Source organism: Cryptotermes secundus, unplaced genomic scaffold, assembly GCF_002891405.2.
Source record: "Cryptotermes secundus unplaced genomic scaffold, Csec_1.0 scaffold205, whole genome shotgun sequence".
NCBI classification, from domain to species: Eukaryota; Metazoa; Arthropoda; class Insecta; order Blattodea; family Kalotermitidae; genus Cryptotermes; species Cryptotermes secundus.
The window spans coordinates 1,048,120-1,065,071 of NW_019731570.1; the positions used below are offsets into that span (position 1 = coordinate 1,048,120).

At 40.4% G+C, this 16,952-nt stretch overlaps 1 protein-coding gene across 1 annotated transcript in view; it reads left to right on the plus strand.

The window, feature by feature from the left end:
- Window positions 1–16,952, plus strand: part of LOC111867092 (disks large-associated protein 5) — a 57,794-nt gene that overhangs the window by 6,679 nt on the left and 34,163 nt on the right. The window contains exons 3-8 of the mRNA XM_023856593.2: window positions 856–899; window positions 5,593–5,722; window positions 8,662–8,743; window positions 11,463–11,726; window positions 11,836–11,953; window positions 14,280–14,544. Of these exons, the coding sequence (XP_023712361.1) occupies window positions 856–899; window positions 5,593–5,722; window positions 8,662–8,743; window positions 11,463–11,726; window positions 11,836–11,953; window positions 14,280–14,544 (903 nt within the window). The remainder of the gene's footprint in view (window positions 1–855; window positions 900–5,592; window positions 5,723–8,661; window positions 8,744–11,462; window positions 11,727–11,835; window positions 11,954–14,279; window positions 14,545–16,952) is intronic.

Sequence of the window (16,952 nt, forward strand, 5' to 3'; positions counted from 1 at the left end):
ACAGGGAAGACCAAGGCGTAGGTGGGTGGCCAATATTAGAATGGATCTTAGAGAGATAGGATGGGATGGTATGGATTGGATAGATCTGGCTCAGGATATGGACCAGTGGAGGGCTCTTGTGAACACGGTGATGAACCTTCGGGTTTCATAAAATGCTGGGAAATTCTCGAGTAGCTGCAGAATTGGCAGCTCCTCCAGAAGGGCTCAGCTCCATGAGTAAGTAAGTAAGTAAGTGTGATTCTTCTTTAAGTTTTAAACCAGCATGGATAAGCATTTCTGGTGTTATATTATCTTCCCCAGGGTATCTATTTCGTTTCCTGTTTCTTAATTATCTGGTCTATTTCTTCTGATGTTGGTACCTTCACAAGTTCATCACTATTACTGTATGTTCTGCTTTCAACATCTTTTATCCTTTCATAGGCTTTAAGCTCTTCATCTTCATTATCGTCCTCCTCCTTTTTACCCAGCTGTTCTTGGAAATATTCTGTCCACCTTGTTTTGACTGCTGTTGGGTTTGCCACTGTAATTCCATCTTTATCTTGGCATCCAGTCGTCTGTGGCTGATATCCTTTGTTTATTTTTTTAACTGCCATGTATAGGTTTCTAGTTTCATTTTGTTTACTTAGTTTACCACTCTCATTAAATTTAGATCTCATCCATTTTGAATACCACCCCATTGCAGGTACTGACAGAATTCTCTTGCCTTACACCAAGAATGCTTTGCCTCAGATGAAAAATTGAACAGTTGAAAGGAATGTTGTAGATCCATCATTACCATTAAACTGAAAAATTGAATAATTTAAACAAATGTAGATCCATCATTACCATTAAATTGTTAATGTTTTATGATTTCAGCCACCTAAAATCAAACCAGTGGCATTGACTGAAGAAGGACCCAGGTATGGAATCAAATTCTTATATAATTTCATACAGTATTTCTTAAACACTGTAAATTCTAGCACAATTGGCAGAAAACTTTTTGTGTGTGTGTGTGTGTGTGTGTAGGCTGAAAGGTAGAAGTGTATGTATAGATTCTGGGGATTAAACTCTGCTGCCTGAGCCCATGAACAGATGTCTCATCAGCAGTAACATTGGCTTTTATGGACATCTTAAGGTGTTGACATCTCTGTACAGTCATTCTATGTCAGACACGTTGAAATGCAGCCCCTTCAAATCGAATGAATTATTGTGATATGGTCCCAGTGGAGGTACGTATTCCTGCCAAATTTAATTGCTATATGGCCATGAGATTTTGGAGGGCAGACATCTGAATTGCCCTTTCCAGTGACATATTACACCAGTATATTCACCACAGTTATATTTTTGAGGTCTTCAAATGTGGCTTTTACCTTATATTTTTCATATTGAGGTAGTTTAATTTTTTTAGCATACTTCCCCTCTTTTGAAAAAAATAAAATTGGCCTTCTCAGATCACCTTGCTGGCTACGTGTCTGTATGTGTATACCCCTATTATCTTTTGAATGGCTAAACAAATCTTTATGAAACTGGGTTGTATATCATGTCACCTGAGCCCATTTCATCACATAATTCATAAATCCCTCATAAGTAATACTGATATTACAGCCTCTCAAATTTTTGAAAAAAAAAAGCATTAATACTGCTTGAATGCCTGTACCAATCTTCATGAAATTTTGTGCGTTTATCATGCTACTTGAGCCTATTTCAATGCTACACTTCATAAATTTCTTTAATCTGTAATACCATCATTACAGCATATTAAACTCTTTTGGTAATAACCATAATGTTAGGTAAATGCTTTAATTGATTGTCCTGGAACTTGGTACTTATAGGCATTGGACAAATTTGGATATTATACACAATTCTTTAGTAATATAATGTTGAACCAGCTTCTGCCTTCAATACAGCCCCAATCATTCTTGGAATGGACTCGTACAAGTTTTGAACAATCTATAGAGGAATTTTATACCATTCTCCTTTAAGAACATCTTCAGGTTACTTTAGAGGTGTTGGAGGTGGGAATTTGTTCCTTGCTCTAGTCTCCGAAACTGGCCACAATGATTCAGTGATGTTCAAATCTGATGCCTGTGCTGGCCAGGGAAGATGATGAAGTTCACCTTCATGCTCTTCAAACCATGTCTGAAGAGTTCCAGCTGTGTATCTGGGGACATTGATGTTCAGAAGTAACATCTGGATCATGGGATGCACCTGATTACCCAACCTGTCCACATGCTCCCTTGCAGTAATTCGGCCATGAATGGTAGTAATGAAACCAACAGAATACCGTGATATTGCTGCCCAAACCATCACAGAACCTCCCCCATCCTTCACTGTTGGAGTCAGACATTTCAAATTAGGCTTCCTTATGTGTTCTTGAAATGTAAACTTCCTGATGTAGGGAACAGTGTGAAGAATGTCTTATCTGACCATATCAATGGGGCATTTCCATTTGGGTATTTGAGCACTACTTTCAGCAATCAGAAGTTTAGAAGTAGCAGCTGTACCATGGATGTTGGATTTGTGAATCTCGTGATGGACAGTTTTTGTGGAAACAGGGTCTTCAAGATGAATCCTTCTCAGTGTTCCCATGATTCATGTATGCCAGGCATGACCCACGCGTGAATCGTGGGACGATTTTTGGTCAGTCTCATAGACCTATAAGGAAATCATACGTGAAAAGCATGTAAATTCACTTGTAATATAATATGATTATATTCACATATTAAAGGGAAAATACATATTAGTTCCTGTTTTTCTGTACTTTCAATGTATGTTGCTTTTACAGCAGACATGATGTGTTGTGTTATTTTTACCAATATTTTTGCTTAAAGCGAGGTATGATGATAGGAGAGGATGGTAGATCACTGGCAGTTTTGACACTAAAAAGTCGATCACAACCTGTTTGAAGTTGGACGTGCCTGATGTATGCTAACATAACCTTAGAACTGTCACTCTTGATACACCTAGTAATGTGACAGTTTGTGACACAGATGCTCTGGTTAAACGCACACCAATGATCTGTCCTCTTTCAAAGTCAGAAAAGTCTCTAATTTTATGATGCTTTGACATGGACTGTCACTCAACACAATCACTAATGCACTGACATAAGCACTATAGAGTGTGAAGAAAAGGAAGAACATTCAATGTTGCCAACTGAAATTCTTTCAGTGCAGCCAACAAATTCTCTTCCTCAATTTCTTAGTTTTTCCATTATTTTGCCCTCTCCCCCATGTATCATTTCATCTGAGCCAATTTCAGTGGTATAATCTTAACTGCCATCAGTAATACCAACACTATAGCATTCAAATTACTGAGGGAAAACTTTATTATTGGTTGAATGCCTATACTAGTCTTCATGAAACTAGGTGTGAACATCATGCCATATGAAGCCATCTCAGTGGCATACTCCATAAATCCTTTTATCGCTAATAACAACATTACAGCCTCTTAAATAGTTACAGTCATGATGACTGTAATGATGCTTAACAACTGAACTGCTTTGTCATGGAACTTGGAATGTATATCTTGCCATCTCAGCCCATTTCAAGTGCATACATCATAAATCCCTCTCATGAGTAATAACAATGCTTTACCTTCTCAAATTATTTAGATAATACCTTAATATTACTTCAGTGCCTGAATTGATTGTCATGATACTTGGTATATATACATGGTCTGACAATAAAGTTCACGAACTCATTGCAGTAAAATGCATTATTCATAGCATCCCCGTAAACTTGCACTAACATCTCTCTGATTTCACTTCCACTCTTGCCAAGTTTCAGCCAGAAATTTAATGTTCATTCATTGCTCTAATTCAAGCTCTGACATTCTCTCTATGGCTCACCAAACCACACTCAGAAAGAGAGTGCCATAGCTCAGTGACACAGCTGTGAAACACTGAATTGCGAAAGCTATCAAACCATATTGAGGTTTCCGTCCACTGCTGCCATGGCAAGCTTACAGTGGCAAGTTCATGAACTTTACTGTTAGAACTTGTGTGATGCCACCTGAGGCTATCTCAACTTTGTACTTAAGAAATCCCTCTCATCAGTAGTTACAACACTACAGCCTCTCAAACTGTTGAGGTAATACCCTTAATATTAGTTAAATTCCTAAACAGATCATCATGCAACTTGGTATGTAAGTGTTATGAAGTCAGTTCATCTCAATGGCATACATCATTAATACTTCCCATAATTAATACCTACACTACAGCCTCTCAGACTGTCGTGGTAATAACCTTAATATTACGGGAATGTGTGAACCAGTCTACATGAAACTTGGTATGTATACCATACCATCGCAATATTATACCCATAAATCACTCCCATCAGTAATACCAACAATGCAACCTCCCAAATTGTATTAGTTTCATTTTGCATACATACTAAAGCTCTCTTTCAACTTGTGTCAGATATTCAAATTACAGTGGAATGAAATTAGGCAGTTATTTCTTCCCAGAACTTCTTTATTATTGTAGTGTGTGTATGTAACTTATTCAGATATCAGCAGATATCAGGTTGGAACTGCAATGGAACTGGTTTTTGTGAAGCATTTTACAGTGAAGTGTCACTTCACTTGTATTGCTCACACAGCTTAAAGCAATACATTTCTTTTAAATTGTTATTTACTAAATTAGGCTAGTATAGATTAATTATGTTGTAAAAATTATTTTTCTCTAACTGTATGTCAAAAGATTATTGCTGTATATAGTGAAAGTACAAGTGAAGCCCTTGTGAACATAACTGTGCTGAATATATTGGAAAGGGCATTTTATTAGGTTGGAAATGAGCATAAAATATACTCTTATGTTTCCATTATTAGAGAAGGTATGCCACATTTCTAACATGAATTGCCCTCAAGAAACAGTTTTTTTTTGCAGCTTTGAATGTCTGCTCTGCAGAATCTAATAGGTATAAACCAACAGAATTTGGGAGGAATGCTTATGTCCATTGGATTACTTTCTTGCAAGAAGTCATTTGATTCTGAGGGGTCAGGTTGAAAATGTCTCTCTTTGTTGCTCTTTGGATGTGTAACGACCCTAGGGGACACATTTATATACCGTTCCAGTACCATCTGGGTACCCAGTTAAAGACAGTTAAATCTATGTTTAATGTTTATTAAACATTTAAAGCTGACAAGGCAAATGATTCATTGAGACTGAAATGTTCCATATTTCCAATTTCTATATCTATGTTTTGCCTTCATAGTCCACCATTGAAGATTTAGGAACGGTATAAGCTAAGTTTTTGTAGCTGAGATAGCGCTGTTGGTAAGCGAATGGTTACAGGCAGGACAACTGAAGGGTCAGAGTTCGAGTCCCAGTAAGATAAAGATTTTTTCTTCTTCACGTCATCCAGACCAGCTCTGGGGCCTACGCAGCCTCAGCCTCAACCTCCTATCCAATGGGTACCATTGGCTCTATCCCTGGGGGTAAAGTGGTCGGGGTGTGATGCTGACCACTCACCTCCAACTAGTCCCAAGGTCAAGAAAACATGGATCTATGTCCAGTCCACCCGCATGTTTTCATGGCATAGTACTTAATTAGTTAAGCAAAGGGACAAATTTTAAGCTATGTTTTATGTCTAGTTCTTATGTTAATGATTTCAGGATTAATATTTTTGCTGCTGGGAAAGGTGTAATAACTAGAGAGGGTAACAGCAGTACAAATCAGCCCCAGATAAACCCTTTGCGGAGGGTTACTAGATCCCAGACGCGTGCTTGCAATGAATCAGAACAGGTAGGACCATTCTTTTTCAGTTTATGCTCTACCAAAATCAAAGTTAAGCAACTTTCATGTTTGGTAACTCTTTGTCATATTACAGAGTGTAACTGAAGGGTGTGGACAAACTTTGGGCACGACTTCCACATACTGAAACTAAAAATGTTTATATCATCACGTGTCTGGAAACATTTACTTTGTGGCTTATGGCTGAAAGGATACTGTTGTGACCTATTTAATTATTGCTATTAACTTTGATGACTCGTATCTTTCTAGTAGGGCAGTAATTCCCCTAGGGGTTTGGCGAATCAGTTGGGTGTCTGCAGAAGCATTGTGCTCTGTTCTTTTTGTAGTTGCTGCTTTTTGTTGCAAAAACGTCTTCGTATTTGGTGATGAGATCTTCAGACCCTCAGATTTCCATTGCTTAAGTCTGGCCTGGCCACTGTGGTCATGTCCTGTAACTAGGGTGGTGTCTTGTGTCCAATGTTGTACCACATGAAATGGGACCACCAATGTGACTGGTTTGCGGTGTACCAAGGGGAATTATTTTTTGAGTATCTGGTCTTGACAGGTACTGTTCCATCACTCTGGGTACCTCCTGTCATTCTCAAACCAGGGTCCTGGCTATGTGGATTTCTTCTGGAGCACGCACCTCTGGGCTTGGTTTTATCATGCTATCTTCTGGTCCATAGGGGCCCTCGAGTCAGGTTATCACAACTCCATCATTGTGCCTGTACCACTTTTTTTATTTGCTTAGTCGGGGGTGGAGTCCAACTGGGTTCGCTCGGCATGGTGGCCACTGATTGGTGTATTGTAGCCTGCCCCGGGTCATTATGATGAAGGAGAATTTTGCGGAATGAAGATTGGCAGGGGAAACAGAAGTACTTGGAGAAAACCCACCCCAGTGCCACTTTGTCCATCACAAATTCCACTTGACCAGACCCGGGATCGAACCCAGGCCGCTGCAGTGGGAAGCCAGCGGCTAACTGCTTGAGCTATGGCGCGACCGCTTGTACCACTTGGTTACTGGCTATCACAAGGCGGGAACACCAGTGAATCACCCGGGGGCTCCAAAGTGATACTTCCTGTCCCAGTCACAGGATGAACTCGTCAGTGATTTTCATAATGATTACACATATGCTCAGTGGGGCTCTGCCCAAGGGTCAGTCAGCTTCCTTCAGGATGAGGTTAAATTCTCCTGATACCGTTTTCAGCCTGTAGCATTGGCTTTGGTTCCTATTGGGTCATTGTGTGGTGATATATGGCCTGGCAACAGTCATGTGCACTCTGGTGTCGATGGTCATGGGACATGACAGCATGGTTTTTCACCAATCTAGCCCTGGGTGATATGTCTGTCTTCAGTTATGAGGTTATAAGATTTAATGTGAGGTGGGGGCCTAGATATATAAGCAGGCATCCCCCATTTTTCACTGGCAGCTGCTCATTTTCTGAAGGTTGGTCATCTTTCCCTGTTGATTCCCATTGGTTTCTCGGGCATCATTCAGATGTAGCCAGCACCCACTTGTTACTCCAGGATTGGTCATCTTGTTTTCATCATCTGTTGTTGTCTTGTTCCTCTATTTTAATGGGGCAGTTTCCTCGAAAGTGGCCGGGCTTCCCATAGTGCCAGCACACAGGTTGTCAATTGTCTCTTCACTCGGTTAAGGGGGGGGGGAGCTCCCCCCAGAATGTTTTCTTACTCGTTTTTTGGGATCTGGCTGCTAGGGGAGCACCTGTATTTTTATATCAGGGTCTCATACAACATCAGTGAATGCCCTGCATGCTTACCACCTTACATGGTCTTTAGGTAATACAGGATTGAACTTGCACCATGTTGTTTTCATCTTGGAGTGGAAGTTTTTGTGGAAGTCCTCCTATGTGTCATCTCTCTTCTCAAGCAACATCTTTACTACTTGTATGCCCACCTATGTTTCGTTAATATTCTTGTTAAGTTCTTCATGGGGGTTTTGTGTCTGTTGGTTGACTACTGCCAGGATTCTCTCTCCACCTGATGATTGGAAGTCTCTTCTATCTCAGAGCAGATGGAGTTTATTGCGGCCTCCATCTTCTCCTGGATGGCACTGTGGCTTTTATCTGCTCTTGTCTGGTGTTTATTGTGGCTTCCATCTCTTCATGGTTGTCTTTAGTGTCCTTCATATTCTATTTTGTGATGGCTACTGGCCTTTCAAATGATATCACTTCTCTTGTTGTATGTTTATTTGTTGTGTAGCAATGGCTGAATTCTTATGGTTTGATAATGTGTTTACTGTGCCCCTACCTAGCAATGGAGGATGTCTTTTGTGCTATTCACTCATGTCACAATATGCTAAACACACTTACTGTAAGGAAGTCATGAAATAAAGTATACTATATTTGCACATTCTAATATACATACTTTGGTTCTGGCAAGGAAACTGTACCAGGTCTGAGTTAGTAGTTCTCTTAAGGACATAAATGATTGTGAGGATATCACCAACAGGAATGTTGAACAGTTGTTTTGAGCTGACAGCACAGTCCTTTGTTAGGGGTTACTGACAGATGAGGCCAGACAGCTGAAAGAGACAAAAGTGAAGGTGAAGAAATAATATTTGACCATTCCTGAAAGAGTTGTAGGGTTGCTTGAGAGCAGGAGAATACACTATTTTCTAACAAACTGGTGAAATACATGGACTCAGAACCAACTTAAAAAGGAAGTGTTATATATGACTTTAAGTAGAATAATAAATATGAAAATAGCTCATTGGAATAAAGAAGAATTAAATATATTAGTACAGGTCTCATATTAACCGGTAAAGGCCAGTTTTTATGCTAGAAGTATGAATACAACTAAGAATGAAAGTTTTTGGACATAGCGGAAGGACCAGCTTGCGAAACTTACTGAAGTGTATTCACTGAATGATATTGCTAGTAGTGTTGATTCTGAACTTGAATGTAATACATATTTTTCTTGTTTCCAGCCTCACTTCACAAATGTAGGAAGCAGAAATCGTAGGTGTAAGAATCCACACATTCCAGAAAGGAGGGGTATTCCCAAGACAGGTATGGAAACAAGATTGGAATTGCACATAGTTATGCATGTTTTGTGGTATTGACTAGATTCTTTAGTATTTTATAAGAGTTGTGTTTGTGGGGGATTCCATAAGATTACACAAAGCAGTGAAACATTGAGCATTGTGCATATGTAATGTTCAGGGCCCGGATTTTGATGACCTAAACATATTTTAAAAGTGACCTATAAAATGACCGAAAAATCCAGAAAACAACCTAAAAGTTAAAAACTGGCCAAAATGTGTCATGTCATGGAAAAGCTACTAATTGTTTTAAAGTGTATTTTTAATCTTTATTAACACTGTGAACTCATCGTTACTCTTTTAAGTTCTTCCTCATTTTATATTGTAACGTGTTTTGCTACTGAAGATGCCGTTTGGATTGTTAATTGGTTTATTTAAAAAACCTACAAGTCGTAACTACAAATACTTATAACACTGTTACGGGTTTACACACTTTACAACCCCACACAGTAATCTCTTTAGTAGTCTTCACGTATTAGTAACGCGGGAGCTATACAAGTGTCACTGAATTACACACTCCCAATACCTTCTCAGTTATCACCAACTATCAATAATTATCACACATAAGCTCTTCTTATCACGCATTCGGTTCTTATCCTTCCACGACTGCTAGACTTATAACATCTTCTTCACGTTCACAATTCACTCGCTACAACTGAACTCGGCGACTGCTAGACTTCAACTGTCTTTGGCGGTTGCTACATTTTAGCACTTCTTATGCATTCCAGTCTCCCTCATAAACCCTCAGTCGGACAGCGGAAAACCCACATCGCTTCACTGTTGCGTAAACGCCTTGTTTACAGGCGTTGCTAGGGAATGCTGCCGAGAGTTGTTTATTGCTGCGTAGTAACCGCGGTGTCCTCTGTTACGTCACTGTGGGAAGTGCTGTTACATCACCGCGGGGAGGGGGTGTTTACTGAGCGTTGTGTAATGATTGAGGGAGTGGGGGTATGTGATGTCACTCGTGAGACCACAGAGTTCAAGTGACCCCTACTTCCTGTTGCGTTATCCACGTCACACTATGTTGAAAATTCGCTTCTTTCCAACATATTTTGTGGCTAATTGTGATTTCTCGAGGAGACCCTGGGTCAGGTTATACTTGTGTCCCTTAATGCATACTTCTAAAGGTCTACTTGTTTTGTTGATGTGACATCAGCCACAATCATGTGGGATATTGTACACACACTGTTTCATCTGTTGGGCATCTCTAACCAGGCCAGTTTTCACCAGTGTCCCATGGAGTGTATGTTTAGTTTTGAAAATGGTCCTGACTTTAAAACGGTCCCCAGAGTGCCTGAATTTCTAGGAAATGCCCTTAACATATGGGATAATGATCATGCCCTGGTGTACTATATATGAAGAATGAGAGTTGCTTCTCAATGGCTTCATTATGGAGTCAACAGATTCTTGTGGATATTCATTAAGTATCAGATCATGTCTTATGTTCTTAAATTCCTTGTTTAAATCCTTCTTATCCTGACATGACCTTGGCTCTATTGATCAAGGTATGATGAGTCCTCTTTTCATGTGATGTGGGTGGCTGGACTTGAAATGCAGATAACCTGTATGAGTAGGCTTCTGGTACACATTCATGACCTATTTAGGAGCACTCTTCACGAACAAGAGCCAGGATAGCATAGTCAATATAGCAACTGGCTACAGGCTGGATGCCCAAGGGGCCAGACTTCAAGTCCTGGTAGGGTCAAGAATTTTCTCTTCTCCACATTGTCCAGACCAGTTCTAGGGCCCACCCAGCCTCCTATCCAAAGGGTACCGGGGGCTCTTTCCCTGGGGATAAAGCAGCAGGGGAGTGAAGATGACCACTTGCCTCCAGTTAGTGCCAAGGTCAAGAAAATGCGGATCTATAAATCCACACTTCCATATGCCTTCTTGGCTTAATTAGTTACACACAAGGACATTTTTTGTTACTTCATGACTGAGATGTCCAAGAAAGGAACAGTACGATGGGGTACCCAAAAGAAACCGAACTAATTTTTTTGTGGGCAGAGCTTTTGTAATACCGCGTTTTGCCGCTATGAGCCCATAGAGCTAATATTCCTGAGTCGATAAGCCGACTACCGTTGCTTCAGAAGGTAAGGACTAGTTTCGGCAGAGTTTATAGTGACAACTGTTTTGTGTGATAGTCGTTTTTGCAATGGCTGATTTTCGTGAAGAGCGTGCGGCGGTGAAATTATGCTTTTTTCTCGGGAAAAGTGGAACAGAAACTCTTGAAATGTTAAAAACGGCGTACACGGACGATGCTATGGGGAAAANCTCACCCTCCATACTCACCCGACCTTGCCCCGTGCAACTTTTTTTTGTTTCCTCGAATGAAAAGAGACATGAAAGGAAAAAATGACGGAGGCGCTGTCAATCATCTCAAAAGATGAATTTAGACAATGTTTTGAAAAATGGAATAAAAGACTAGACAAGTGTATTAGTGTAAGTGGAGAGTACTTTGAAGGGGATTGAAGGTTTGTGCTTAAAATTTGAATAAATAAGTTTAAGAAAAAATAAGTTCGGTTTCTCTTGGGTACCCCCTCGTATGTAGGTCAAAGGATGTTGAGGTAGCAAAGAAATTGCTGCAATCTTGCTTGTTCATGTAGCCAAACCACAAAAAGTGTCATCCACATATCTGAGCCATTTAGTGTGTTTCATCTGAGTGAAGCTCTCTCTTTTTGTGTTAGAAACACCTGTAATTGAAAGCAGTAACACACACATTGTGAAAGGAAGTGCCATTTCAAAAGCAGACATTCCTGCTGTTGAAGACATAGACACTGATGAACGTGCAGGACCTTCTACTGGGGGAGCTGCTGAAGGAAATGCCACTCCAAAACCACATGTACAACCTGAAGGAGTGTCCCACATACTTGTTCAAACCGAGTGTTTTCCAATCCAGTACAGCCCTTTTGTGACCAAAAACAGAGGCAGTTCAAGCAGGCGATCAGATAGTAAGTGTTATCATTGAAGGGTGGAGTAATGTAAAGATTGAAGTTGTGCTAGTACATGGGAAAATGTCATAATCCAGTTTTATTGAACAAAGAAACATGTAATTTTCAGAGTTGGCAGATGAATCTGAGCAATATAATGAGCAAGGTGGGTTGGGCTCTTCAGCTTTAAATTCAAGTGCCAATTATGCAACAGAAGAAAATGAGCAGCATGGGGTCATGTACTTCAGGTAATTCATTTAACATTTCATGTATATTGCTGAAGAACTTGATTTATGGAAATCTCAGTCATCTTATCATATTTGTCCACTTTGCTTTTTATGATTTGAAGCTTTCATGGTGACTGTGTGATGATGCCATTTCAAGTGATCAGCCATGAAGGTGGAGTTAGTATTCATTTCAGAGACTGCTTGTCTCAGTCATCGAGGGTTGATATGATGAGTGATGCATCAGCACATTTGTACTGCTGAATTGCTGTCCTAGCACATACCACTGAGGGAATGGTTTGTAGGGTCAGGTGTTCAGTGATGCCTGTTCCCAGTATGGACCACTGGGGGAAGTCGTGTGGTCAATCTTCATCATCTGTAGTTCTTATCCTGGACACTCCTATATGTCTCCATTGTGGGTCCTTCATTTCAGTTTTTTTTGGGGGTGGGGAGCACTTTCCATATCTCTGAAGTTGCCAGATTATATCAAGTATCATTGGTGTTACTGAGGAGTGCACATGTCCCGTCATTCTACCCACTATCATAGTGTTCCAGAAGTTTATCCAATGATTTACCACCTCTTACTTATCAGGTTAGAAAGCAGGCTCCGTAGTCCAGGAGTAACGTTCCCACCTCATGACTCAAGGTACGCAGGTTCAAACCCAGTGGAGATCGTGGAATTTTTAAGGGCGGAAAAATTCAGGGAACAAATCCTCCGGGAGGAACTTTAAGCCGTGGGTCCCGTGTCGTAGATTTACGGCACGTAAAAGATCCTCATGTCTCTAGGAGACCTCTGAGCTAAATTAGGTAAAAAGTTTCGCGCCCAAGTTGTTTCCAATGCCTCCGGTAGATGGGGAAGCATCGGGTACTGCAGCCAGCCTTGCTGGCTGAACAGGGCTAATAGCAGGGTATGGAGACTGGTAGAATATCAAACGGGGACATACAATAGACTATTAGTCGTGGTGCACGGGGAAACCCACCCCCTCCAATAATAATAATAATAATAATAATAAAATCAGGTTGGAATAATGCATGTCCCAGTGAACCGTTGGGCTTTCTCTTTATTAGATTCAGGCTAATGATCTACAGGAATCCCACAGATACCAATCTTGACCTAAGAAGTCCTGCAATCCAAGAGTACCCTCAGATTGACTGCAGTGCAGTGAACATCAATTGGGCCCTGAACCCTAGACCAAACTCACTTGGGTAGCCACTGTATCATGTATGCAGACCACCTCTGATGGGATCAGAAGCATTGGTGAAGTAGAACATAGGAACTGTTCACTTTCCAACAAAGAAATACTCACTTGCTGTGACTAATGGAAGATGACCTTGTCCTATGGGTCCCAGGTTGCATCACTCATAAATCCAGGATGGTGTATGGTGCGATGAGGTGTGGACATGTATGGCACATATGACTATTTCAGCCTGATAAGTTGGCAGTGGCAGAGCACCAGATGAACTTCTAGGACACCATGGTACTGGCTAGAATGACAGGCTACTGCCACTGAGATCTGGGTATACCTTTATAATGTCAACAGACATAACAGGATTCACTCCAAGCTGTTCATAGTACCTGGGCACCGACATGCTTAAACAGACAGGGGCCAGAGAAACATTAAAATTAAGGACCAGTGACAACTGGTATAGCAGAATATCCAAGATAAACATCACAGATTGTGATGATTGACTGCCAGACTCTGCCCATGGTACCCCAGAATTCTGTGGTGAGACAGGATGTCACTGGATTCCTGGCTGAACCCAATCTTACCCCAGGTGTCCTTGCTGGCACATGACATCACTGAAGGCTTAATCTGCACACTATTCACTCAGTCATCTCTACTGGGACAGGACATCACTGAATACCAGAATCCACCCATTATTCCCTCACTCCTCCATGCTGGGAGTCTTCAAAATGTTAGATTACTAACTCCATCTTCACATGGCTCACTGACCATTAAAACTTCAACAAGTTGTTGTTTGTGGTCAAATTCTGAACTACATTATCACAGTTTTTTTTTTAAATTTCCTACTGTACTTGTTCAATAGCTTCTCAGCATCTAACCCATGTGCATTATTCAAAGTAACTAAAGATTTTTCCCATTTGTTTAGAGCAGAAGGTATGGCTACTTAAACCTTTAATTTTAATGTTAATTTTTCTGAGAATATTTTCTTGTGTAAGAAATTCTTGTCCTTGGCCGAGTGAAGATTTGCTTATGAGATTGCATTATTATTTGTGAACACAATCTGAAGAGTGGGGAGATGTTATGAATTTGCATATGCAGTCTCATTTACTGTTTCTTTGTTTCCTGAATAGCCAAAAGTTAAAGTAAATGATTCTAATTTTCAGGTCTGTTTTGAACAGCGAAACAAAAAGGCTAGAGTCCATGTGTCAGGAGTGGCTTCATATTCAGAGCTCAACGTATGATCTACCATCAGAGATAAGTGACATGATCAGTGCAGCTGTGGGGCAAACACAACTCCTCTTGAAGAAGAAGTTCTGTCAGTTTAATGGTTTAATTGATAGATGCGAGAAGACTTCAGAACTTGAAACAACAGAAGCGCCTGTCATGTGTTCTGATCTCAATGGCTTTTGGGACATGGTGTATATGCAGGTAGAGGAATTTTTAGCCTACTTTCCTATTTTGAACAAAAATTAAAGGAGGCTTATGAGATCACCTTGCTGTCTGTGTGCCTATATTTGTATTCCCCTTGATAACTTTGGAATACCTGAATCAATCATGAAACTTTGTATGAATATCATGGTACATGAGCCCATCTCAATGGCACACTTCATAAATACTTCCTCTCAGTAATACAAATATTATAGCCACTCAGACTGCCAAGGCAAAACCTTAATATTGCTTGAATACCTGTACCAATCTTCATAAAATCTGGTACATATGTCATGCCACATGAAGCCATCTCAATGGCCTACTTCATAAATCCCTCCCATTAGTAATACATGCACTGTAGCCTCTCAGATTGTTTTACTGACTTCATTATGCATGGTCACTAAGTTTTCTTTCCACCTGTATCAAATACTCAGATTGTTGTGAAAGGGAAGTAGGGGATTAGTTCTTTCCAGAACTTCTTGTTAATATTACATATTCCTATCATCCTCAGTGGATCCTGTTGCACTGTGTATAAACTTGAATACTGTTCTAATACTTATCTGTTCTTGTGCAACTCAAACAAAATCCCCTAGGTTTTGATGTTTCTTCTTTCTGCTTTATTTCACAACATGATTCAGCCTAACTAGCCATCATTAGGTGTTCAAGGTGTGTTTAAGGAGTCTGCTCTGCTTTCCTTTTGATATATTAAATGCTTCTAGATGTTTTGTTCAGGATATATGCCTAACCACATGTTTGGTTTATCAGTAATACGAGGGGGGACCCAAAAATAACCGGAATTTATTTTTGTTATTTTTTATTTTTGCATTTTTATTGAACTGTATATTAGTCCCCTTCAAAGTATTGTCCATGTGCATTAATGCACTTGTCCCAACGCTTTTGCCACTGCTCAAAACAGTGCTGGAATTCTTGAGGCTGGATACTGTTCAAAGCCTTTAGCGCGTTTTCTTTGACTTCATCCACATCACGGAATCGCTTTCCTTTCAGACTTCTCTTCATCCGTGGAAACAAAAAAAAGTTCTGGATCGTTCTGCACTTCACTCTTCAAGTCGCGGCTACATTCACGCGTTTTCTCTTTGGTCATCTCCGAGCAAGCGAGGAACAAATTTTGCAGACACCCGTCTCATGTGCAAACCTTCGGTTAAAATTCACTGGACCGTGCTCCATGAGATGTTCGTTTCCTCAGAAAGTTGGTCAATGGTCTTTCGACGATCTTCATCAATTGCACGTTTGATTTTGGCAATGTTTTCGTCATTTCTTCCTGTCGAAGGACGCCCGGGGCGTGGCATGTCTTCTGTTGACATGTTGCCAGATTTGAAACGGGAAAACCACTCGTAGACCTGTGATTTCCCCAAAGCATCATCATTAAAGGCTTGCCGAAGCATCCCAACAGTCTCGGCTGCAGTTTTCCCTAACAGAAAGCAAAATTTCACGCACACTCTTTGTTCCTTCTGGTCGGCCATCTCACTAATCGCCAAAGGGTTGAAACAGGAACGCACACAACAGAGCACCACAGACAAACCACTTAACACAGACTGACGCCAGCTCACTAACAGTCGTGGGAGACCCCCAGCTAACACCACCTAGCAGCACAACTTGTAACTACAAAGCATGCGCGCGCAACAGGGCGGTTCCGGTTATTTTTGGGTCCCCCTTCATATGCATGAGGTTGTATTACTGTTTTATATGGTGGGTATTATATGCTATTTGTGCTTTCCTATTAATGTGTTTGTGCTGTTACGTATGTTGAATGTATTGCTTTCATTTCCTTTGGTGTTGTATCTGCTCTGCTTTGTTCTAGGTGTTTTCCATGTATTTGGCTATGTTTATCTGCATGATGTACTGCATACATGCTGTTGCCTGATATTTGTTTCCTGTAGTGCTTTTGAATATCTGGGAAAATTAAATATTTAGACCGTCAGCTGAAATACATAGGACATACAGGCAGAGCATTCCACATCAGATAGAAAGAACATATACAAGCAGTTAGAAATAATAATAGCAATTCAGGATATTCAAACCACATACTAAACACAGGACATAAATATGGAACCATAACAGATACAATGGATATCATAAGGACACAGGAAAAGGAAACACTTAAAGACACTAGGAAAACACCATGTTATGCAGCAAAGGGTTACGTACATGTAGAAGTAGTTTTTGGGTAAATTTGGAATCACTACAATTAGATGTAAGATGGAAAAAACACAAAAAACTAAACTAAAACTGCATAGTAATAAGGACATGAACCGGAGAGCTGGGGTTACAAGGAAGTAAAAGAAATTCCTGACTAATCAGAATGTTAACACGACAGCGGGAACCGCTGACAATACGGAAGGGCTATAAGAAAGGTGTCATAAGCACTAAGGCAGACGAAAAATGCTGAG